At 38.4% G+C, this 25,579-nt stretch overlaps 1 protein-coding gene across 1 annotated transcript in view; it reads right to left on the reverse strand.

Annotated features, from left to right (window-relative positions):
* sv2a (synaptic vesicle glycoprotein 2A) overlaps nt 1–24,165 on the reverse strand; it is a 49,745-nt gene extending 25,580 nt beyond the window's left edge. Inside the window, exons 1-2 of the mRNA XM_067447971.1 lie at nt 24,009–24,165; nt 349–1,086 (exon numbers count right to left, since the gene is read on the reverse strand). Coding sequence (XP_067304072.1) covers nt 349–946 — 598 coding nt within the window. The 5' untranslated portion in view covers nt 947–1,086; nt 24,009–24,165. The remainder of the gene's footprint in view (nt 1–348; nt 1,087–24,008) is intronic.
* Between the last annotated feature and the right edge of the window lie 1,414 nt (nt 24,166–25,579).

A 25,579-nucleotide genomic window follows, 5' to 3' on the forward strand; every position in this document is an offset into this window, starting at 1 on the left:
GGGGGTTAAACAGCGAGTTATGTCCTTGTATGGGAAGCAAACCCCTCATCAGCCTGTTGGCTGGTGGTTTTTAATCCAAAATGACTTTAGTCCAAAGGCAACATGTCAAAGAGCCAACAATAACTGTAATAAAGTAATATTTCCCTCATTAAAGCTATCAAGTTTTGTCAGATTTTCAAACAGTTTTTCGCTTCAGATCAAAGTTTGTATTACTTTGGTTTGGTAACTCTTTAAACCCTATTGGAAAAAAAATCTTCCAGAACCAAGATCACTGAAAAAGTGGATGGGCACTGTTGCGCTCCATAGCAGAAACCACAAATAAAAGGTACTAAGCTGTTCTTGACTTACCCAGCATGCCTTTGTTGGGCTCAGACAAACACATGTCTTTTTCAGCACTGGGCAGGACGAAACCCACCACGAAGATCTCAACGCCGTCAGCCATGAGAGCCAGACCCAGCACAAAGTAGAGGGTCCACTGGAAGCGTCCGTGGCCACACTCCTGAAGGATGGTCTCGTACTGCTGCGCCAGCTCCTCCTGGTCCTTCCTTCTCTCGCCCTCGTACTGCGCCGTGTCCCGGAACTGAGTTTGCCCCACTCCGTCCACCTGTCTGCCAGCCTTTTCCACTGAGTCGTTCCTGGGGATGCCCTGGTACTCGCCCTCATAGATCTCATCATCCTCGTCGTGACCTTCTGTAGAGTCGCTGTGAGCCCCTTCGTCGTCATTGGCCCTGCTATTGCTGCGGTAGTAGCTGCCGTCCTGGGCCTGTACGGGGTAGTCGTCATCATCGTCTTCCTCTTCGAAGCGTGTGTAAGAGCGCTTGGTGTACTCATCAGCCACCTTGTCCACGTGGCGGCCCACCTTTTTACCGGCATGCCTTTTGACTTCTTTGGCAATGTCCTTAGCGCCTTTAATGAAGGCCGAGCGGTCTCTGTAACCCTCATCCATGGTTGAAAGTTGTGCGTTGATGTAAAAGTGCTGGAACCGGGTGTCAGGAGCTGCTTGTTAGCATGTAGTAGAGTGAAGCTGGGCTAGAGAAGTTCAGGACCTTGGACAGCACCTGACAGAGCAGAGCTCTAAACCACAGCCTGGAAATATAGAGGAACACACACTGTTATTCATGACACACTGATGTATTCCAGCAAGACTGGAATTTACAAATGACATACGGTGCATTGTTATGTTTTATGTCGAAATGATGGTGCAATAGTCAAAAATGTGAAATTATTGGGCAAATTGTCTTGATCATGTCCAGTTATTAAAAATAAAGTAAAAACATTTAAAGTATTTTTACATAATGGTTTTAGTGGTTTTGTTGTGCTGCATTTATGCACATTTAAATAAAAATTAATTATTGTCATTGTCATTAATTGTATTACAGTTAATTTTATTTGGATAATTATTAACATAGTGTAAAAATAGTGTGAAAATGCTAAACTTAATAAAATGCAAATATACAAAAAATTAAAAAAAGGCTTCATTGTCTTTATACTTATTGTAATTTATGTAAATAAAATTGTGTTATATGTTACATGAGCATGTTTTCATGAGATGCTGAATCCTACAGGTATAGTCTGTATATTCTGATGATATACAAAGAAGACAAACAGTACACCATTATTGGATGACTTTTTTTTCATATTGACTAGCAAAATACATTATTTGTATTCTTGAACTTTGTACACAGTTGACCTGCTTAAAATAATGCATTTACAATGTTAAATACATTTTACACCTGCTAGAAGAAACACACCGCCAGTTGCATAAAATTAGTATGTGAAAGGGTTAGTTCACCCAGAAAAAAAAATTCTCACCCTCATGTCGTTCGACACCCGTAAGACCTCTGTTCATCTTCAGAACACAAATGAAGATATTTTTGCTGAAATCCGATGGCTCAGAAAGGCCTTCATTGACACCAATGTCATTTCCTCTCTCAAGACCCATAAAAGGCACTAAAGACGTCGCTACAAAGCCCATCTCAAGCCCAACGACTTATATAATGATGGGCCGAATTCAAAACAATGTTTCGAACTGTTATGAATCAGCATATCGATTCATGATTCATGAGTTTTTTTGCACACAAAAGCTATTCTCTGTAGTGAGATGGGCTTTGTAACGACGTCTTTAGTGCCTTTATGGGTCTTGAGAGGAAATGACATTGGTGTCAATGAAGACCTTTCTGAGCCATTGGATTTCAACAAAAATATCTTCATTTGTGTTCTGAAGATGAACGGAGGTCTAACGGGTGTCGAACGACATCAGGGTACGTAAATAATGGAGAATTTTTATTTTTGGGTGAACTAACCCTTTAAGATGGTGTCTTTAAGGATTATTTCACATTAAAATGAACATTACACCATGATTTACTCACCCTTAAGCCATTCTAGGTGTATATGACTTTCTTCTTTCTGATGAACACAATTGGAGTTATATTAATAAATATCCTGACGGTTCCACACTTTATAATGGCAGTGAACGGGGTCCATAGAGTTTGAAGCTCAAAAAAGCACATCCATCCATATTAAACCACTTTGAACCATTTAAAACTTTACAAAGTAAAATATCTAGCTTCCAGCAGACTGCTTTCCATATTCAACTTATGAAAAAGCGTAACTAGCACGATGAATCACTTGAACGTAGCGTAAGCGTTTTGAATTGAGAGGCATTACACTTTCTGCGTAAGTTGAATACAGAAGCGGTCTGGCAGAAACTAAATATTTTATTTTATAAAAATATGGATCTTTTTCTTAAACAACCCCATCAGTTTGCTTTAGAAGGCCTTTATTAACCCCCTGGAGCAGTGTGGAGTACGTTTATGATGGACGGTTGTGCTTTTTTGAGCTTCGAATTCAATGGACTCCGTCACTGCATTATAAAGCTTGGAAACGTGAGGATATTTTTTAATATAACTCTGATTGTGTTCATCTGAAAGAAGAAAGTCATTTACACCTAGGATGGCTTTAGAGTTAATCATGGGGTAAATGTAATTTTAAAGTGAACTAATACTTTAAGAACAAGTTTGACCAATTAGCAGTTAGACAAAAGTTAATCAGTCTTATTTTTCCAATTAAGAAAAAAAATCTTCCTTTTTATATAACTGACTTTAAAAAGTTTAGACATGTCTTGAAGAAACAAAATTAGATGACTAACTTTAAAGCAATATATGCGACTGACTGGTCGTACCAGCTTAAACCAAACTAGTTTAAAAAATGGTCAAGCAGGTAAAAACCAGATCCAATGGCGGCTACTGTAGCTAATCAACCATCTAAACCAGCTTGGATTAACTAATGACCTGCTTGGACCAAATAGAAATCATGCTATTACTAAAACCAGCTACTTCACAGAGCTTGGCCTAGGACTGTCCAGAAACATTCATCTTGATTATCATTAAACATTAATCCCTTTTCTGATGACAGCGAAAAATGATATTATTCTTGTAAGCTTACAAATACTGCATGGATAACACGGAGAGCATGTAAATAGGTGCAGCAGCTCTCGATGACCTTGTTTCCTCCAGTTTACATTCTGAGAAAAACACTTTAAGTAACCAATTGAGCCTCCCTGAAAAACGGCTGATTAAAATGTTCCTGAGGGAAATTCATGAAACCATCAGTCTGTGTTGCCTCATACAATCTGTTGAAATTGGTCTGGACCCAATTATTGCATTAATAACCTAATATGCATAATTGAGCCACATTAATAATATCTCAGAGGGTACTTTGGAGCAACACTGGCAAAGATCTGTACAGAAATATTTCACTGTGCAAACCTGATCAAAGAATCATATTTAAGGTTAGGAATCATGAACCGGAACTGACGACACCTCTTTCACCTCAAGTTGTCCTCACTACAGCACGACTAGTGTAGTTTGATTTTTGAATTAATGAATGTTATGAGCTGGCTCTTTCTAACTAATTAAAAATGAATGATGATTCACTGAATCATTTAGAATGGATTGAATCAATTTTATCATGCACAACTCGCAAATTTAACTGTTTTTACTTTGTACTCAATGCTGAGTCCATGTAACTGTAATATTATATATTAGCCTGGAAATCTAGACGCACCCTAGCGGCAGCAAATTTAATTTGCCCGCAAGTGTCGTCTAGGAACTCTCAATACAATTCTGAGCTGTGTTCCTCAAAATCTGGACGTGCCAATCACATCATGTATAGAGTCGGCGGGCGGGGCCATAATGACGACGGCCGAGTTGTGTTTGCGTGCTTCTAGTAAACACAGAAACTGGTGTACGGCGGCGGTCTTTCGAATCAGCTCTTACCGCGACTCTGAAAGACTTGGAGTTAAGCTTTTCTCTGAGAAAAGAACAAAGAAAGGCACTGAAGTCATTCTTAAAAAGGGAAGATGTGTTTCGGAGTTTAGCCGACCGGATACGGTGAATGTTTAATCAGTCAGCGAGCTCTGTTTCACCTTCGTTGCTCTGGTTGGTGTAGCGCTATCCTATCGCGTGCAGAGGGAGTTTGAAAGACAACCGTTTATCCCGCCCCTCGGATTGAGCCCTGTCAATGGTGAGTTTCCAGACCAAACATCTTCATGACCAATCATGTGGGTCTGGCTTGTCAGGCTAATTATATATATAACAAAATATATACATTACCGGTCAAAAGTTTGGAAACATTACTATTTTTAATGTTTTTGAAAGAAAACGCTCCTCCAATGGTGAATTTACTTGAACGAAAATACCGATTTTTTTTAAATATTGTGAATATTATTATAATTTAAAAAATAGCAATGTTTCCAAACTTCTAACTGATAATGTGCACACACACACATTTGTTTTTGTGAAATGTGGGGACGTTTAATAGGCGTAATGATTTTTATACCGTACAAACTGTATTTTCTATCCCCTTACACTGCCCCTGCCCCTAAACCTACCCATCACAGGAAACATTCAGCATTTTTACTTTCTCAAAAAACTCCTTCTGTATGAGCCTTTTAAAAAATGGACACATTTGTGTCCTTTCACACACACACACACACACACACACACACACACACACATGTTGGTCTATGTGGTTTACAGGGACTCTCCATAGGCGCAATGGTTTTTATACTGTACAAACCGTATTTTCTATCCCCTTACACTGCCCCTACCCCTAAACCTACCCATCACAGGAAACATTCTGCATTTTTACTTTCTCAAAAAAACATCATTTAGTATGTTTTTAAGGCCGTTTGAATTATGAGGACATTTGATATGTCCTCATAAACCACATTTATAGTGTAATACCAGTGTAATACCCATGTAGTTATACAAATTTGTGTCCTCATAAACCACATAAACAGGCTCACACACACACACACACACACACACACACACACACACACACACACACACACACACACACACACACACACACACACACACACACACACAGGATGGACATTCATATGCATAGATATATGAAAACAGAGCCACAATCATTAAATTCCTTACAATTACTATTCTGTAATGACTCTTCTATTTTGTAAAGTACAGTCAGTCTTTTTCACATTGTAATCTTGCTGTGTTTTCCTCTCTGAATAAAACTCATCAGCCAGACGGCCATCTCTCAGCAAGCACATCGCCCTGTGTCTGAGAAGATAATGAGCCGGTCAGTCTGACATTCGGCCTTCTCTGTGACAGACAAAAAAAGGGCAATCTCAGATATCTGTCAGCAGCACTGCTCTAAACACCTCGGCACAAATCCTATTACGTTATCGTGGCACTGATAAGTGAATACACAGAAACTGAACAGCCATGTGGATCCAAGAGCTGTAAATGACAATTAAACAAACGGACATGCTTCCCTTGTTACTCTGAGTAAACACTGCGAGGAGAGGAGATGGTTGTAAAACTATAAATGTCTGTAAAGGTGAATCTGGGGCGCTATGTGCTCATCAGCAGTTGCGATTGGTCCAAGGGAGAAATGGCCCAGTTGGCGGCAACAGGCAGGGATCCGCCATATGCTGTCCTCTGTGGCCCTTCCACTCTCACACATATACAATCCTTGCATGTTCTCTGAATGTCTGCCAATACAGAGACCGGCACTGCCATTGGGAAAATCATTTTTAACATTGATTGCTTTCAGGGCTGTTTAGATAGTGTTTGGTATAGAAAAATCCATGTATGAGTGGGTTCTGACGAGTATTTGATGGATAAAGTGCTGACACATGATGACAATGCTTCACCAAAATTGTGGCTAAACTCAAGGAAGTGTGCTTTTATTCAAAACAACACGAATATCAATGTTGCATTCAATTACTACACTGAAATAATCAAAGGCATTCTGACTCAGGGCTTAAAAAAATCCATTATTTCACTCCGAGCAGGATCAGTATTTTAACACATATCTACACTAACCTTTGTAATCTGTGTAAACTGACACTTACTGATAGAGTTAAGGCCTTACACATCCGCTGGTGAAAAAACGCATTATACCATAGTAGCGGTTCAAATACAGTCCTATGGTAATTATAGCTAAAAACCTACCCCAACCCTAAAAATGACCCTAATCATATAACAACGTTATAAAACGGTTAAAGTTTGTTTTCATTTTTTCCTTAAAATTTTATTATTTTGCTTTCGTTCCTTGGACAGGTGTGGTGAAAAATCTGGTTCTACCCAAGGGGGTAATCTAGCGCTCGGAAAGCGTTCCACCCATAGGGGCGGCCATTGCTAACCAAGCCATCACCTGCTGTTAGCATCCCATTGACTCCCATTCATTTTTGAGTCACTTTGACAGTGAATAACTTTACATCTGAGGCGTTTAAAGACTCCATTTGTCCATTGGTTATTTATAAAGAAACACAGATTTCACTTTCCACAATTACTAGAAGACCTACAGCTGTCAGACAGGAGGCTCACGTCACATCTACGTTGTCAAGCTCAGTCTGAGCTTGCGCAGTTCGCTCAGCCATCAGGAAGTGAGTGCCTCTGATTGGCCTCATTTTCCGCCGTTGAACTCTATAGGAAAACTCTGTCCATTTCTTTTACTGTCCATGGTTCTCCCATGAAATCGGGTCTCCATTAGGACCTCAAGCGATCCTATTGTCTCAAATTACTTAAAATAGGTACTCTCTTTAGTGCCTGATTACAATTCCTATAAAAATCATGCCTTGATAAATGCTGTTATAACTACTATTATACTATTATAATTATCATTAATGTCTGTTTTAGTTATTAGATATTTTGAAAATGGTCTCCTGTTTAATAAAAAACATTGCCTTGGCAACTGACTGGAATAAGGTTACGTTAAATAACTACATTTAGTAAAGGGAAATTAATAAACGAAAAATGAAATAAAAATAAATTAAACCTAAATATAAAAAAGTTTAAATAATAATGAAAAAATGTAACTGTATAAATAACATTGATCCTGTACTCACCTTCATATATAATTTAGTAGAACACAAAACATTACAGACAATGAAACTTCCACACAATGAACCTGCAAATGTGGTCGCCAAAAAAAGACTAAAGCGTTGTATTCTACATTGCAAGTTGTCTGAAACCATATGATAGCTTTATGTGAGAAACAAACTGACTTTAAGTTGTAATTCACTCAGCTATACTGGAATAGCACTTTCAAATAGATTTGAGAGTAATATTTGAAGGTAAGTCTTTAAATTTCAGTCCAATTTTCACACAAATCTATTATAACTTATATTATAACTATTATGTTTAACACAGGCAGATGAGTAAATGACGACAGAATTTCTGGGTGAACTATCCCTTTAAGAGCTCTTAGTGGCATTCAATGTCAAACCATTATACCTGTAAATAACCCGTGTAACTAGTCCAGAGCAGGCAGAGCACACAGACTCCATTGCAGTATGGTGCCATGGTAACCGTCTCCCCCACAGCTCCCTCCCAAATACATCTTTTCTCTATTCAGGTCTGCAGACAGGACAGCAATAGTAGTGTGCCGGAGCAGCGGCATGTGAGATGGCTCTGCTGGGAACAACAAGTCCTTCTCTTGGTGGAACACTAGCATTTTAATTAGACTCGTACAGGAACATATGTCAGTGCTAAAGAACAGGGCCTAAAAGCTCTGCGAACCAAAGCCTAGCCCAGAGCTGTCACATCTACTCTCTGATATACTGCCCTAATAACAATATGAGATTACAGGCCATTTAGATGTGATTTAGTACTGAAGTAGATCAAAAATGCAGTAAAGCACAAAGATGAGGAAGACAGTGCTCTTGTACAATAAAAAATGGATTTCCTCTAGATCTGCTATGAATCAAGAGAGATGGCATACTGCAGAAATACTTATTTGTAAGATATAATATATATGTATATGGTATAAGATATAATATGCATGTTTGTGCGTATGCATAAACACTATATTGCCAAAGTTTTGGGATGCCTGCCTTTACATACACATGAACTTTAATGACATTTCATTCTTAATCTGTAGGGTTTAATATGAAGTTGGCCCACCCTTTTCAGCTATACCAGCTTTTGTGAAGGCTTTCCACAGGGTTTCGGAGTGTGTTTATGGGAATTCTTGGACATTCTTCTAAAAGTTTAAAAAAAATTGTGTGGTCAGGCACTGATGTTGGATGAGGTGGCCTGGGTCACAGTACTGGGTTGAGGTCAGGACTCTGCACAGGCCGGTCAAGTTCCTCCAAACAAAATTTGCTCATCCATGTCTTTATGGACCTTGCTTTGTGCACCGGTGCACAGTCATGTTGGAACAGGAAGGTGCCATCCCCAAACTGCATTAAATTAAATTGTCCAAAAATGTCTTGGTATGCTGAAGCATTAAGAATTCCTTTTATTGGAACTAAGGGGCCAAGCCTAACCCCTGAAAAACAACCCCACACCACAATCCCACCTCCACCAAACTTTACAATTGATACAATGCAGTCAGGCAAGTATCATTCTCCTGGCAACCGCCAAACCCAAAACGACCATCTGACATTTTTCTCACTGATAATCTTGTTGCACTTGGAAATATATCAGATGAAAGTCAAATAGGCTGTGAAACACGTTTCATGTTGTAGCTCTTAATTTGTAATATCGCAGAAGTAGCAACATATCAGTAAAAGATCTCTCATCTTTACTCTCACCATCTCTTTAGGATCAAGCTGATTGTGAATTAACTCTGATATAGGGGTGGGCAATAGCCTCGCCTCTTGTTCACTAGTGATGAAAGACCCAATTATGTAATTCAGTTTTTGAAGAAGAGACAACGCCAGCGGGAGTGTAGATCATCATTTTCAACGAGAGACGACAGGAAAGCAGCGCATCAGCTAGAGTGTGAAGAGGCTCATGGGACTACAGTGAATCTCAGCGAATACAAACTGCCAATGAAAACACAAACCTAAGAAGAAAACCCTGAAGGGCTCATTTTTATGTCCCCATCATATAAATCTTAAAGACATAATTCTCCTAAAATCTTTAATTCTGCCATAATTTACTCCACCTCATTTCGTTACAAACCTGTATGACTATTTTTGAAGATATTTTGAAAGTTAGATTTTCATTATGTTAAAAAAAAAATGAATATATATAACATAATTTTAAATTTTAGGTGGACAATCTATTTAATATTTTGGATAAAATAACTCACTTTTAACATGGAAATGATCTATTTCTTTCTTAGATTTCTCAAAATCTACTGAGAAATTGAGAAAATTCTAAATTAAGTGCACATAAAAGTGAATTTAAGTCATTCAGCTAGTTTAATTCAAATAATGTTGTTCATGGACATGAAAAACTGACAAGTGACAACATATACATATTCTAGGTGCTTCTTCATTTCATTAATTTCACTAAACAAAATATTATGTTCTTAGGACTATAGTTTTTTTTTTTTTTTTTTTTACCTCAGTTTCACTGTCAGTTTCTGTAAAATCCCTTTACTTAACCTTAATAACATCATCCAATTTAGATGCATGACTGTAAATAGACAAGTTTCAAATCCTCATTTCAGTTATCAGACAATGAGCATTAATAAAATATTTTACATTATTTGCATATTCATTTTCTGTCTCAGAGCTCCTGCTGTGGTGTAGAGTTGTTGTTAAAGGGATAGTCCAACCAAAAATGTCCCAAACTCTTTTGTTAAACACAAAATAAGTTATTTTAAAGAATGTTGGCAAAAAGACAGTTGATGGTAGCCATTGACTTCCATAGTCATTTTTCCATACTAAGTTAATGGGGTCCATTAACTCTTTGGTTACCCACATTCTTTAAAAAATATTCTTTAAAGGGATAGTTCACTTTGAAATTAAATTTTGATATTTGTTTTAGCTTACCTCATGAGCATCCGAGATGTAGGAGTATTTGTTTCCCCAGTAGTTTCAATTTTGATCATTTTAGGTCAAACCGTTCTTGTCTGTCCCTCAAATAATGCAGGTCTATGGTCACCACCTCAAAGAGCCTACACAGAAGTCCAAATTAAACAATCCCCCATTGTAAGTACACACTGATGGCCTAAGACACGAAACGAGCGGTTTGTGTGAGATTTATATCGTTTTTACCTCTTGTACAACACTACGTCCGACTGATCCGAGGGCACGTGTGTGTGTTTCCTGTTGTGACATTCGCGCGTTCTGGCTTTAGTCTGCGTAAGCGCGGAAAGCGCCGGAGTTTGTGGAAAGTGGAATTTGTGAAAACTCACCACTCCCGGATGAGTTCGCGCAAGCATACGTAATTGTTTTCTTTTACGTCGGTTTCAACATCCAGGATAAGCGCACATTAGTACCTGTGGCAAGGGGGGCGTGGTTCAGCGAGGTCTGCAGCGGGAGAGAGAGCCATGGGACGAGCGGTAAGTGAGTGGGTTTGACGCAGATTGGTAACACCTGTATCTCGTTTCAGTAATGGGCGCGGAGAGAGTATAAAACGCCTGGAGAAACGGAAGCAGGAGAGAGAGAGACGGACTGCTGACGCTCAACTCCCATCCCAGAGACATTACATGAGAACCGGAAGTGAAAAGACCCGGAAGTGAACAAGAGTTTGAATGAAAGTCACACACGATCGTGTGCACGCTGTATTTTGAGTTTGTTATAATAAAAGAGACATCAGCAGTCCAGCTGCTGGACTGCTGGACTGAAGTCTACAGTCTTGTCCCTTGTCCTCTTCCTTCCTCATTTACGAACTTACTACAGTACCATTTCTATTAGCTGTTTCACCTATAATCTCTGTTTTGTGTAAACAATGAGAGACGTACACGCGCGAGAGATCCACTTCCGGCACTTTCTGCACTTGCGCAGACTAAAGCCAGAATGCGTGAATGTCACAACAGGAAACACGCACACGCACCCTCGGATCAGTCGGACGTAGTGGTGTACAAGAGGTAAAAACGATATAAATACTGTTCGTTTTCTCACACAAACCGCTCGTTTCGTGTCTTAGGCCATCAGTGTGTACTTACGATGGGGGATTGTTTAATTGGGACTTCTCTGTGTATGCTCTTTGAGGTGGTGACCATAGACCTGCATTATGTGAGGCACAGACAAGAACGGTTTGACCTAAAATGATCAAAATTGAAACTACTGGGCAAAAACAAATACTCCTACATCTCGGATGCCCATGAGGTAAGCTAAAACATATCAATCTTTAATTTCAAAGTGAACTATCCCTTTAATGTTCAACAGAAGACTTTGGAACAACTTGAGGGTGAGTAAATGATGACAGAATTTTCATTTTTATATGAACTATCCCTTTAAGCTGATTATAAAGTCATGATCTGATATCACGTTACAATAATTCCATCAAGTGGCTAATGTCAATGAAAATCCCTAAAGCAGATGTTTAGGATCAGAGTGCTGTCGGACTGCCGGCTCACATCAAATGGCTTTGACAGAATGTTGACATGCATTGAGATAAACAGGTTTTGTCAACCCAATGTGAAGGCTGAATTTTCTCTTTCTTTACACAAAAAAAACATGTACTGTAAATACATGGAGCATTAAGGATCATCTGCACCCGTGATTCCCAAAAAAACAGCAACCCACGGCATTGTTCCACTCAGCAAAATACACACAGTTGCTCATTTACCATTTACAGAAAATGATTACGGTGCTTTCTAAAATACCTTATTTTGACCAAATTCAAAATGTATCCTTCACAGAGAAGGAAATCCCATAATGCACTGTGACAGGCATAGTAAAAAAATCCAACAGTCCAAAGGGAGAGAAATGTTGATCATTTAAGAACTAAAATTATCAACAGAAAATGGTTAAATCCAATTAAAATTCATAATTTGAGCTAATAGTTGTATGCTTATTAAGTCGTGTTCACACTACCAGCGACACACACAGAAACAAAGCGACACATCCCATTCATTTCAATAGAGAGCAGGTGATTTCTGGCAAAACACGAGTGACAGTGACCGCTGGCGACAGGATGTAGGCGATGCAAGTTGAGATATGTTAACTTTATAGAAATGAAGAGAGAATTTCGGGAGCAGTATCCAATTGGGGTAAGTCATTTGAGCACTACATCCTGTAGTGGCGCGTGTCGAGGTAAGATGGAGGAGAAGTTCATTTTAGCAGTTAGCAACTTTCTTATATTATGATATGCCTCTGTGTACATGCATATTTGTGCTCGCCATGATGTTTTGTGAACCCAGATAGACAGGTGCTTGCGTCTTTACCCCAGATAAATAGCCGCGATGGCAAAGAGCACTCACTGTTTCTCGTTCATCTTTAACATTAAGCATTAATGTACTGATCCCATTTCTTTCCAAAATGTTTCTTTGTAGAGACAAAAAACATTTGTTGTTTACAACATGGAGTAACATCCGTGAATGTCATTAACAAACGTTACCAGGCAAGCAGTAATGGGAATGCCCACTAGCAGCGACCCAAACGCCAGTCACTGGCGACATGCAGAGATAAAGTTGCTATGCATTAATAGTGAATGCAGCTTTTTGCCAATCTGTACTAAAATTAGCTGTTGAGCTGAGACTGAAAATACTTGTTCTAAAGAAGCACACACTCCAGAGAGAATCTATTATGCTTTTTCACATTTCCAACTTGAAATCTGTGGTTATGTTAAGGCCCATGACATTTCCAAAACACACTCAAAGAGGTTGACCAAACCCAATGCGCTGGCCCAGCCGACCAATCAGAGCAGATTGTGCTTTTCTAAAAGAGGGGCTTCAAAGAGACAGGAACTAAACAGAGCATTACTGATAGAATGGGAAAAGAGGAGCTGCAAGTGCAACAATGTTAAATATGTTCTTTAACCAACCCAGGCTCACTGGGAATACGTGACTCTGCCTACATTTTTGCAACACCTGAATTATGTACCTCCAGGTACGTTTACCTGCACTTTTTTTGTGTGAAACGTCCACCGGAGGCGCTAAGTGGTAATATTTTTTCTCCATTCCCAGACTGATCTCATGAAATGGCGTATATGACACGCCAATTCGTATGCCATTTTGGCGTGCTATAAAGACGCATAATCGCTTTTTAGCCTGTGTTTATCTACGCCGTTTCATTCTATCACCCTACACTGCCCCTACCCCTAAACACACACACACGCACACACACTGCCCCTAAACCTACCCATCACACACACACGCACACACACTGCCCCTAAACCTACCCATCACACACACACGCACACATACTGCCCCTAAACCTACCCATCACAAGAAACATTCTGCATTTTTACATTTTCAAAAAAACAATTTAGTATGTTGTAAGGCCGCCCAAATCGTCCCAATGGAGGCTAACGATCGGCGGTTGAAGGTCGCTGCGCGTTCGTCTTTTCAGCGGGTAAAAGGGGATTTTATTCCAATTCCTCGTTATCTGACTCCATTTAATTATAATTTAGAATTTGGGTTAGAATGCCAATTGGTTATTTGGTCATTCTTTAATAGTTTAACTACACATTTAATTATTCCGTTTAACCCTTTGTTGAAATTATACCCAACCTGAATAATTCCAGAGCAAGTCAGAATCAATCAAAGTGTAACAATTTATTTAACAGTCAGGTAAATGTATAAAGCCAATTACATAGTCAATTCAAAGGTAATCCATATATAACATCAAATACTCTGAAGTAAAGAATGAAATATATACCTGACTTCTGAAAACTACATAATGCTGGCTATCTTGAGACATCCAACATTACGGGCTGACCTGTTTAAAGTGTCAAGCCCTGAGCTCTTTGTAACATTTCCTTAAATACCCAGAACCAGATACATACCCAGAACCATTTGAAACTCTTTCAAATGGAAACACCAGTTCACAATAGGAATTTGCATTGATCAAGTCCTATAGACTTGATTAGAAGAGAGGCCAAATGGCTGAAAGCCACACCCACCATACACCAAGGAAAGATATCTTTAAACTCTTAAAACATGTATGATGTTCTAGTTTACTTCTGTGGAGTTGAGATATTTGTACCAGTCGCACTGAGACATTTCAAATGATATCAAACACATATAATACTGTATCGTGTGGATTGACATTGTAATATAGAGATTTTGTGTGTATTTTCAGGTGATCTCAGCATGAGACAGGGAAGGAATTGGTGGAGAGGGGGTATATAGGGAAAGATGTAGATTAGCTGATAATGAGGTGAGACCTGCGTCTCCAGTGGTGTGTGAGGGACAGTTCAGATGTTAATTTCCTTTATTTTCTCAGAGAGTCCTTGTTCCTCATTCAGACATTTCGGCATATACTAGTTTTTTCAGTCTTACAATGTTTATAAATCCATTTACCTTGTGGACACACACACACATATTCAGACACATTTTGAACGCGTAACTCAATCCCTTCCCTAAACCTACCCATTTGTGTATTATAAAAACTGAATATAACAGGCAGATACGACTGCATACATAATTTATTCAGAAAGTACAAATATTCCAAGGGTTCCGAGGCACAACGATTGATCTGTGTGAAGAAAATCCCCAAAAGCGATCAGTAACGTCGAATCCATCCGCCAAAGATTAATAATAAATTTCAAATATTGCCGCCGGAAGAAACGTCAGCTTCTCGTGACCAATTGTGTCATTACGTCAGCTTTGATTTTAAAATGCCATTGGCTCTCGTGTGTCTCGTGACTGATCGCGTCATTCAACTTGTGTGTATCATTTGAATCAGAAATATGAATGAACGAGCGCGTGTGTGTACTGTTCGCAAAGGAGCGCGATCATCATTTCAACGACTAAAACATTAAGATCAACTTTGTTCTTCACATGAAGATATCGTATGACTTCAGAAGACTTGGAATGCAACATGAGTTAATACTTTTATACTGTTTTTTGGTCAGTTTTTGCAATAAATATATGTGACTGTACTTTTATTTGCCTGATGTTACGTGTTTTATATTATTGAGAGTTGGTAGGTTTAGGGTAGGAGTGGAGTTAGTAACTCCAAAATATAAACTTAGGCTATAAATATTAATTCTGGGAGATCAGTCATGATGTCAGGTTGCGCAACTGGAATGGAGAAAAAATATTACCACTTAGCCCCTCCGGTGGACGGTTTACCCCAAAAGTGCAGGTAAACGTACTTGGAGGTACATAATTCGGGTGTTACAAAAATGTAGGCAGAGTCACGTATTTCCAATGAGCCTGGGTTGTCTTTAACCTAAATATGAACACCTATTTTAGCAGATCCCAAAAACAAAATTAAGACTATAAAAGGGCCTAATATGGCCTCTTTAAAGGGTCACTTTGTCAAAAAGGTGTGATGACAGAATTTTAATTTTTGGGTGAATTATCCCTTTAAAGACGGGTCCTACAGATAATTTTCACAATTTTCTTCTGCATGATACAAAATAAGATATTTTAAAGAGAGGTGGGGTCCAATGGTTGGACTTAAATGACTTTCATTGCATGGACAAGATTTTGGAATTTTATCAAAAGTTATGTGCTAGGATCGGTCTCGAATGAGGAAATAAATAGGAGTAAATAATTATTATTATGCAAAAGTAGTACGATTTACAAACGATTTTTGTACGAAAAGATTTGAGAAGAAACACTCAAAACTATTTTGAGTAATTACATATTCAATCGAATGCATACATTTTCTTCCTACAGAAGCAATGATATTAACTAATATTTGTGACTAAATTACAGACTTAAAATGACTAAAGACCTTTCATACAAGGCAGCATTATAAACCCTCTACATGTCATCCAACATAATAGCCCTATTAATACACCTAACAGGCAAATTAATTATTCAAGTAAATAATTTGAAAAGCCATTTAAGCCTTAACTGTGTGCCCTTCAGGAACAATACATGCTGAGTCACTTGTCTTATCAGGGTATTGAAGCCATTTTCAGCAGGCAGATGGGATATGTGTTCGGTGGTCGCACTGACAGCCCAGGGGCTTCCCAGAGGACAGGCATGAGAATATTAACATCTCTGGCATAACTGACTATAATGAGATGAAGCACTTGATATAAACAGAAATTAATTTAACAGTAAATAAGTGAATTTCAACCAAACATGTTAAGAAGATGTTCAGAGCAAAATTCAGTCAAAATCTGTTCTTTCAACTGTTGAAAAAACAGAAAGGAATGTTTCGGAAACCTGTTTGAAAAACAAGCATTATAGGTGATATTGGTAAAGACATTACATATTTCAGCTTAAATGCCAATTTAAAGGACCTTGTGATAATAAATTTAAAAAAAAAATATACACTAGCGTTCAAAAATTTGGGGTCAGTGAGTTTTTTTTAGGATGCAAAGATGCATTGTACTGATCAGAAGTGAAACCAAAGACACTTTTGAAGGATCATGTGCCACTGAAGACTGGAGTATGCTGAAAATTCAACTTTGCATCACAGGAGACATTATATATTCAAATATATTCAAAGAGAACATTTGAAAATAATTTAAATTATAATAATATTACAAAATATTACTTAATTATTACAGTAACGAAAAGCATACATTTTTTTAATTGTAGTGTATATTTTCAGCATTAAACCTATGATATTATATAATCTATACATTATATAATTATATTAAAATTAAAACAAAGCAGTTTTATAAAGTGTAATATATTATTATGCTCCATCCTCTACAACATTTTTGCTTCACCTTCAGTACATCTTTTACTTTAGTTTGAACTGTAATCTTATTAAGAGTAATAAATTGAACACACTTTGAACTTGTTTTCTTTAACACACATATGCTCGACTAGATAAAGTATTGCCAACAAGGCCAAAGCTCATTGCATCTGGTGTATTTCAAAGAGCGAGAGTGACAGCAGAAGCCTTGAGTTAATGGATCTGGGAATGAGGGTGGTGGAATAGGGAGGAGAGAGGAGAATGTTAGCGGATGGTTGGAAGCATCTCGACAGCGGTCTCGCAGGAAAGGACAGAGCCGCTGTGAGTCACGTTAGCCCTGGAACAAATCTCTCGGTGCTGTCACCATGGCCACAGTCACTCCTGCCCTCTGCTACATCAGCACCACCAGCACCCTCTCTGCCCTGCCTCCATTTTAGCCCAAAATATTCCAGCACAAACTGGACTAAACCACTTTTGGATGGGTGTTGACAATGCAACATTTCTTTAAAAACAGGAAGTGCTTCTACTCTCGCTAACTGTTACTAGAGCAAATTTAAACACTGAAACACTGAAAAGTTAAATATATAATATGCAAGGGACTCTTATTTACTTAATTAAAGGGTCAGCTCACCCAAAAATTTGAATTCTGTCATCTATTACACACCCTTTCTCTTTCAAAACCCATTAAGTCTTTCATTTATCTTTAAAAAACACATGAAGATATTTGAATGAAAATTAGATATTCCTGTCCCCCCACCGAAAGTCTATTCACTCAAAACTGACACTTCAACGTATTCATAAAGGGATTTTAAAGTGAATCAAGTCTTATGAAGGGGCACGATCGCTTTATACAATGAACAGATTGAATTTAGGCTTTGCAAACGGCTTTAAAACGATAGTTCACTTACAAATGAAAATTAACTTTCCAATTTCCATTTTCCACAAAATGTCATGGCCCCCAGAATATTTTGTTATATGAATATCGGAACAAGCAATATATCAAAATAAAGAACAGAGCCTCTGCTTTTAAACAAAAACTCAACACTTGAATGTGCTTCATAAAAAGAGCAAAAGTTTTAACAAAAAGCTGAGAAGCTGAGTGTTTTCATCCAAAACTTTAACGTGCATGAGCAGTGCTTTTATTGCTTGTTTCTGCTTCTTTTTTCCCTGCATTTTGAGCTGGAGATTCTGTACTATAATAACAGAGTACAGAATAGCGCCCCCTACCGTATAACAGTGAAAACATTAAAAGCCAGAAAAGTCTGTCAATGGCTGGAAAGCAGTGTCTCATAAATGACGGAAAAAGAATTTACTTACCTTGGTGTTGTTCTAATGCAGTATGCCATTCTTTCTTTTCAGACCACAAAAGAGAAATTTAAGTGTTAAAGGGGGGGTGAAACACTCAGTTTCAGTCAATCTCATGTCAATCTTGAGTACCTATAGAGTAGTATTGCATCCTTCATATCTCCGAAAAGTCTTTAGTTTTATTATATTTGTAAAAGAAATATGGGCTGTACCGAGTCTTTCCGGAAAAAAACGAGCGCCTGGAGGCGTATCGTGTGGGCGGAGCTAAAGAATGACGAATGCGCAAAGCGGTGACGTCCTCAAGCGTGGAGAAACCCTTGCTATCGATCTCAGCTAATAGATATATGATCCAGAATCAGATCAGGAGGCTGAAATAAATTGAACAGGAGAAACAGCAACAGCAGGACGTCCGTCTCTGTGGTTTGTACTGTATTTAGTGGCCTGTCAACATTTGTCTTTACTCTCAGTTTATGAGGACATGATTCGGTTTATGGACTATTGTATGCGACCAAACCTTAGTAGCAAGCAAAACGGTTTTGCACGTCAGACTAGTGTAACGTTATACAGAGAACAGCAATGAAGTAACTGTTAGCGCATTTGAATGACGAAGCACGCGATCGTGTCGTTTACTGATGTTTACTCACGCGACGAGCCGACAGCACAGACATTTGAGGCAGTTTTACTCACCGGCTGCTTCCAAAGCAGGACCGAACCTTTATAGCTGGGACGGCTCCGTCAAAAACACACTTCTTGGAGTGTGGAGATCCACTTTGCGATGCGACTGAAGCATTTCTGCGTTCAAAATCGGTTCAAATGCAGCGCTGCCTTCCCGGAATGCTGTGCTGAAGCATTGAAGTCGCTTAATGTCAAAGTGGAGGAATGAAGTGGAGTGCGGCGCGGACTATAACCGACATTAGTGTTCACGGACGACTGGATCTGCAGCTGAGAGTGTTTATGGCCGTGCATTTCCTCTCTCCCTCTAGTCACACGCGCGCACCCTTCCGGGAGAAGAGCCCGTACAGCCCATACAAGGACCTTCCGCTCTATTAACGTCAAGTCGACCCATACTCGAAAAAAACTCTCCGAAACTTGTGAGAAACCGGAAGGAGTATTTTTAACACAGAAATACTCCATCAAACGTCCAACATTAGTTTTTGAAACTTTGTCTATGTTTAGGATGGGAATCCAAGTCTTTAACAGTGTAAAGCTCAGTATGCATGAAACAGCATTTCACCCCCCCCCCCGTTAATATAATGGCAGGTAATAGCTACCAGCATCAAGCTTTTAAAAAAAAGATTCAAAAGTATCACAGAATGGTCCATTTATTCTGTGTTCTCGGGCTATACAATAAAAATGAAATGTAATGTATTATTTAACAAAATTGTTAAACAATATTATTTAATGGCATTGGCCATTGGTCTTCTGTCCATGAATACACATTTATGAGACTCAAAAAAAAAGTATTCAACTTCTACCGGAGTTGACAGATCTGAATAAGATAACTTTGTGTTGCAGCAAACAACAGTTATATTCACCCAGTATATTACATTTTGTGTTGTGTTTTAATTCATCTTGATTCCTCACAGCCTTTTCTAGGCAATTTGGAGTGAGTAAATGATAACTTAATTTAAATTTTTGGGCGAACTAACCCTTTAAATTATGATTTTATTACGTACAACTCAACAGGTTTAAATAGCAGAAGTAGTCATGGCACATTCTGCATGGTGTATATAGTGAAGAATGATGAAAATTCCCTCTGTAAAAGCTCATATTTTACCGCAGAGATTAATGGGTAAGAGATTACAGTATGATTCAGTTATATGCAGACTCATGCAGTATACTAAACGTAAGCATACTGCAGTTTCAAAGAAACCCCTCACTCTCCATTCAGATCATCATGAATCAGAGGACATTTGGATCTAACCTTGAACATAATTCAAAATAAATCACATATCTAAATGATGCCACTGTTATTTGTCACTTCAAAGATGTTGGTGGCCTTTCCCCTACTCTCTGTGAACACATGCTAGGAGAGTAATGTATAGATTTTTTGGCACAAAGTGAGGAATCATATATTTACACACAGCTCCACCTCGGTGTGTAAAGCCTACATTTTCTGAGGTTTGGCTTTTATTTAGATGCTTTCGATTTCGCTCTAAAAGATTGGTGTGCCTGCGATTTCACTCCAAACATTTGCCCAGACTTCAAGACATAAAGGTAAAAAACACTGAGGGTCCCCAAATAATTGGAAATGGCCATTTTGAATCGAAAATATGCAATCATTTAAATGAAGTCATTCATAGCTGAATGTGACTAGACAAGAAACATTTTGACATTATATAAACGAGAGTGAATATTTTTAAATAAAATATTACTTTCAAAGAGTTTAAAGGGATTACATCACAAATTTACAAATCGAAATCGCCCCCTGAAGCCAAATGCATACTTCTGTGTTGAGTGTACACCGTAGCGGTCCGTGTGGAATTGACGCGGTTACATTTTTGGGGAGGTGCACGTTAGGGTACGTCATAGGCTACGTGTGCAACACACATCCTATGACGTAGCTACCTTGAAGTGCACTTCTCCAAAAATGTAACAATGCGTCAATTCGCGGACAAGTGTTGCGGATAAAGGACGCAGAAGTATAAATGAAAATCGAGGACGCAGAATATAAATCAGCCTCAAACACTCTATCGCTACTCACCCTACGTTCATCCACTAATAAAGTTCACTAGAAGGAGTGAATGAAAACGAGTTTGGACAGCCGCTGTGTGTACATCAGCTGTACACTTGTTATTGTAGTGCAATGTGGGATAGAATGAGTGCACTCGATATCATCCATTATGGTTTCGGACACCACTACAAAAGGCTGTCCTTTCAAATAGTGCCCTATTTTAGGGTAGAGGGGCGGTGTCGGATTCAGCCATAGTTATGGCCTTGAATCGAAATTGGACAATTCTTGTTTTTTTAAAGAAATAGTCATTTTTATTATAATTATTTATCCATGCAAATTATTATTATTTTTGGTTTATGTGACCACTTTAATCAAAATAGCTTGCTCTTCTTCTTGCAGCAACATCTCTTCTGTTCTCTGATGATGTGTTTACTATAGTGCGAGGGCGGAGCAACCTGTCACTCACGAGATCCACCAATTGCAAACTAATTCGAAACAATTTTTTTTTTCTAATTTGAAAGCCGTTTCATTCAAACATACATAACAATTGAAGAAAATACTATCGCAAATTCCGTTTCATGCCGACTTTAATAAATTGGCAGTTTTTTCATATTAAAAATCAGAGCAGCACAAAAGGGGATACGGAGATATTGAAAAAGAAAACTAACGATGATTTCAAAACTTTTAAAAAAAATGTATCCGACATATGACATGGAAATAAAAAGTGCTGCAACAACCTCAAGTGTTAATCCTATTCCTGAATCCTGAATGAGTTCTGAATGATGGCCCAGTCAGATTAGACATCAGCACCAGCGGAGATCAGAGACGAATGCTCCTGCCGTGCCGTTAAACCCTTTTCCTGACCCTGTTCTCTCTCTTCCTCCTTTGCCACATCACTCCTCTGAGGATTCCTCTCAAGGTTACTCTGAAAAGAGCACTGCACCGCAGAGAGCACACAATGATTGAGGAACAACTGCAATCCTGAGCAGCACCAGAGGACAGGAGCTGAAGCGGCGTACCACAAACAGACTGCAAATCGATTCACATTAGGAGAAACAGCTTCTCTTAAAGTCCTCCACACGGGCCTGGCCCACGTACATACAGATCCGGATCACAGTGACCAAATGACCTGCCGTCGCACATCAAACTTTCAGACTTTTGCATATCACTAAGCCAGTTAGGGCTACTGTTAATATTGTTCTGAATTGAGATACTTTTAGGGCAATTCAAACTCCTTAGGTTTTAATTATTGTGTTAAATTATCTGAATTTGCAGTCTTTACTTAGCAGACACTCAAGTTTATCCAAACCGACTTACAAATGTGAATAAAAAAGCAGAAGTGATTATTCCAACTGAGAAAAACAATCACATATACTGCTAACATGCTAAATTCACATATAAATATCTATCAAATATACAGCTTTAATATCCATACTAAATAAAGCTCTACATACACCCTTGGTTCTTTATTGGCATCAGTGGTTGTATGAGGATCCTTTAACATCCATACAACTTTAGATTATATGATATTATTAAAATGTTCTTAATATATTAAGACAAAATCGTTATTTTAAAAACGGTCCATTGAAATTTCTTTGAGGAACCAAAATTGGTTCTTCTTTTGGAGCCTATATTTTTAACCTTTATAAAAAACATTATAATATTAATACTAATAAAAAAAAGATTATTAATACTACCAACAAACATTATATAACTACCTATGAATTTATTTGATCAATGCCAAGAAATGAGAACGTAACAAGTAGCCTGCATGACAGGAACAATAATTTAAAAAAAGACAGGCCTATATTAATAAAAAATAACCAAGTGCCAGAGGGGTAAAATAAATAAATAACTTATACAAGGTTAAACACTGAAAGCAATCTTTGACTTTTCGAAGATTTTTTTTGTTTTCATGCCCATCAAAGACAAAACATAGGAATTATAATTGACAGTAACTGGATCTTACCCAAAAATGTGCATTTGTGAATGACAACATACTAATGACAACCTAAATCTCTGCATTGCTAAAACATAAAGCTCTAGCAATACTTCCGTTTGTGCATATGCACAATCTACCCTTATAGGAAACGAGCACACTTATCATTACTTGCATGCACTCATGCAATGGTCGGCTATTTCCAGCTCTAAGGCATTATAAGACCGAAAGAGGAGCCGCGTACGGACACATGTAGATCCACAGAGCAGTGAATTCAGTCAAACCAATGGCACATGCTGTCGTGACAAGACTGAATGCTATCAGCAATGGGATAAATCGGCGAGGAGATTCACACTCACTCACACACGCGCACACATGTAGCAGGTTTCCATTCTTCATGTCTGCTGCAAGGTCATTTTGATGCTTCAAGATATCACGAGCTACACATCTCGTTTTAATCTACATTTCTCGGGATTACGCAATTGTAAACGATAGCAGCCAAAAATCAGCCAGTGAGGAAAATGGAAAAGCCCAAACAATGTTATTATGATGGATATATTAGGTGAAGGGGCGAGGCTTACGGTGCCTTATGACTCTATATGGGAATATGTCTTTTATGAATTGCTCTATTAATCTATTCTCTAACACACGGCAAATAAAGATTAAGATATTTACAGTAAATAAGTAACAAATTGTCGTAGGATACTGCGTGCAAAATACAGCACAAAAATTGCTCGCCGTAAAAATGAAAATAAAATTAATGTCTAGATGACATGAGCCAATAATAAAAGCCAATAATAAAAAATATGACCGTAAACAGTTTTGTATATCATTTACCTGCAGTGTTGTAATTATAAAGATGTATTTTTGAAGAATATAACGTTTGCATCCATTGATGAGCTCACGTTATTTTTCAGATTAATACACCTCCTCCCTAAAAACGCTTAAAACTGCGACATATAACACAAAACACGTATGTATGCCTATATAAATGTGTGATTTAAAACATTACGAGCATTACTAATATTTAGGCTATATAGACACACTAATTATAAAATCAGCTCCAAAACACGAATTAATTAGCAATAAACGTCACTTACCAGTGCGATTTGGTTATTATTTTTCTCCAAACGCTGTCAAGAATAACTGTAGATAGGATACGGAGAATTTTTAGTCGTGATGATGAGGATGGCTGTGTGACATTGCCTGTATCTTCACCCTGTAACGAAGGCGCGTGTGACGTGTAACGGGGTGCAACCTTACTACACAGACAGCATTAACGATTCCTACTATGGCGAACGCTTGACTTATTAATATTAATTGCCACGCTGACGTCGCATGGTAACCTTCCTGGAGCGTCTAGTTACGTAATCTAGTTAGTATTCATAGCCGAGCCTTCTCCGTGTACTAAAGTTCGTTGATAGGCTCACTCAAACTGTCTTTCAGCAAAACGGCTCGTCACGTGACTTGCACTCTTTTCAGGCTCTGCCTTTCAGCCAATCAGTTAGGTCTGTTTCGCGAACGTGATTTTGCGTAGTTAATATTCATAAGACAAGCCATCGCCATAGTAGAATCAGCTAATTCGCACCTTGGAGCGATCCCTTCATCCCTAGTCTCGAGCACACCGTTCTCTAATGTACGAGCGATCCGAAATTAATCTGCTATCAACAGCAGAAGTGCTGTAATTAAAACGTGTTTTATATTATGATAATTAAAAAAACGTTACGGATTTAATCCAAGCTGCTGAAACGACTGTTTTCCTCGAGCAAATTATTGGACATGGTCGTGATTCCTAATAAATTAATCTTGTCATATGTTGTGTGTTTAACATATATGCCATAGCCTTGTAAGAACATGCAATGAGTCTGAAATCACTGGTCTGTGCATGATTTGCACGTGCTCTAACTCGTGCACATAATTGGCCAAAACCGTGATGCGCTTTTCTCTCATCTCCATTGACTGTTATTAATGTAAATTCGACATAACCTGCCTTTATCAACTGTTAAAACGCGCTTGCCAGTTAACTGCCAGAGCACAGGTAGGAGTTTGCAATCTCATAGATGCCGCCCCCAAATATGATCACCTTTCCTCGTGCACAGGACCGCATCCTATAAAATACTGCTAGCATTTTATATTGCAAAGGAGGTGTACAAAATGTGTGTGTGTGTGTGTGTGTGTGTGTGTGTGTGTGTGTGTGTGTGTGTGTGTGTGTGTGTGTGTGTGTGTACATCGATCAGGCATAACATTATTTCCTAATATTGTGTTGGTCCCCCTTTTGACCAAAGGTCCCAAAACAGCCCTGACCCGTGGTGGAGGCATGGACTGGACTCCACTATAGTGGTCTATAGACCCCTGGAGGTGTGCTGTAGTACCTGGGACCAAGATGAGGCCAAGTCAAATCCTCAAACCATTCCTAGTTAGGCGTACATTTTATTTATTATTATTAATTAATAATTTTATTTTGACATTTTTTATACTTTTACTCTAAATTTTTCCATGCACCCCTTTGCGGCCCTCAGAGCACAGTTTGAAAAACCCCTGGGACAGTGGACTTTCAAAACCACATACTAAATCACATAAGTCAATATATATGTCAAGACCCTCTTAAATATGCCATGAGGCTATGATTTTATCACTGACAGCAATAAAGCAGTCATTTTCAGTGAATCTC

The sequence above is a fragment of the Pseudorasbora parva genome, chromosome 7 (genome assembly GCF_024679245.1).
Source record: "Pseudorasbora parva isolate DD20220531a chromosome 7, ASM2467924v1, whole genome shotgun sequence".
NCBI lineage: Eukaryota > Metazoa > Chordata > Actinopteri > Cypriniformes > Gobionidae > Pseudorasbora > Pseudorasbora parva.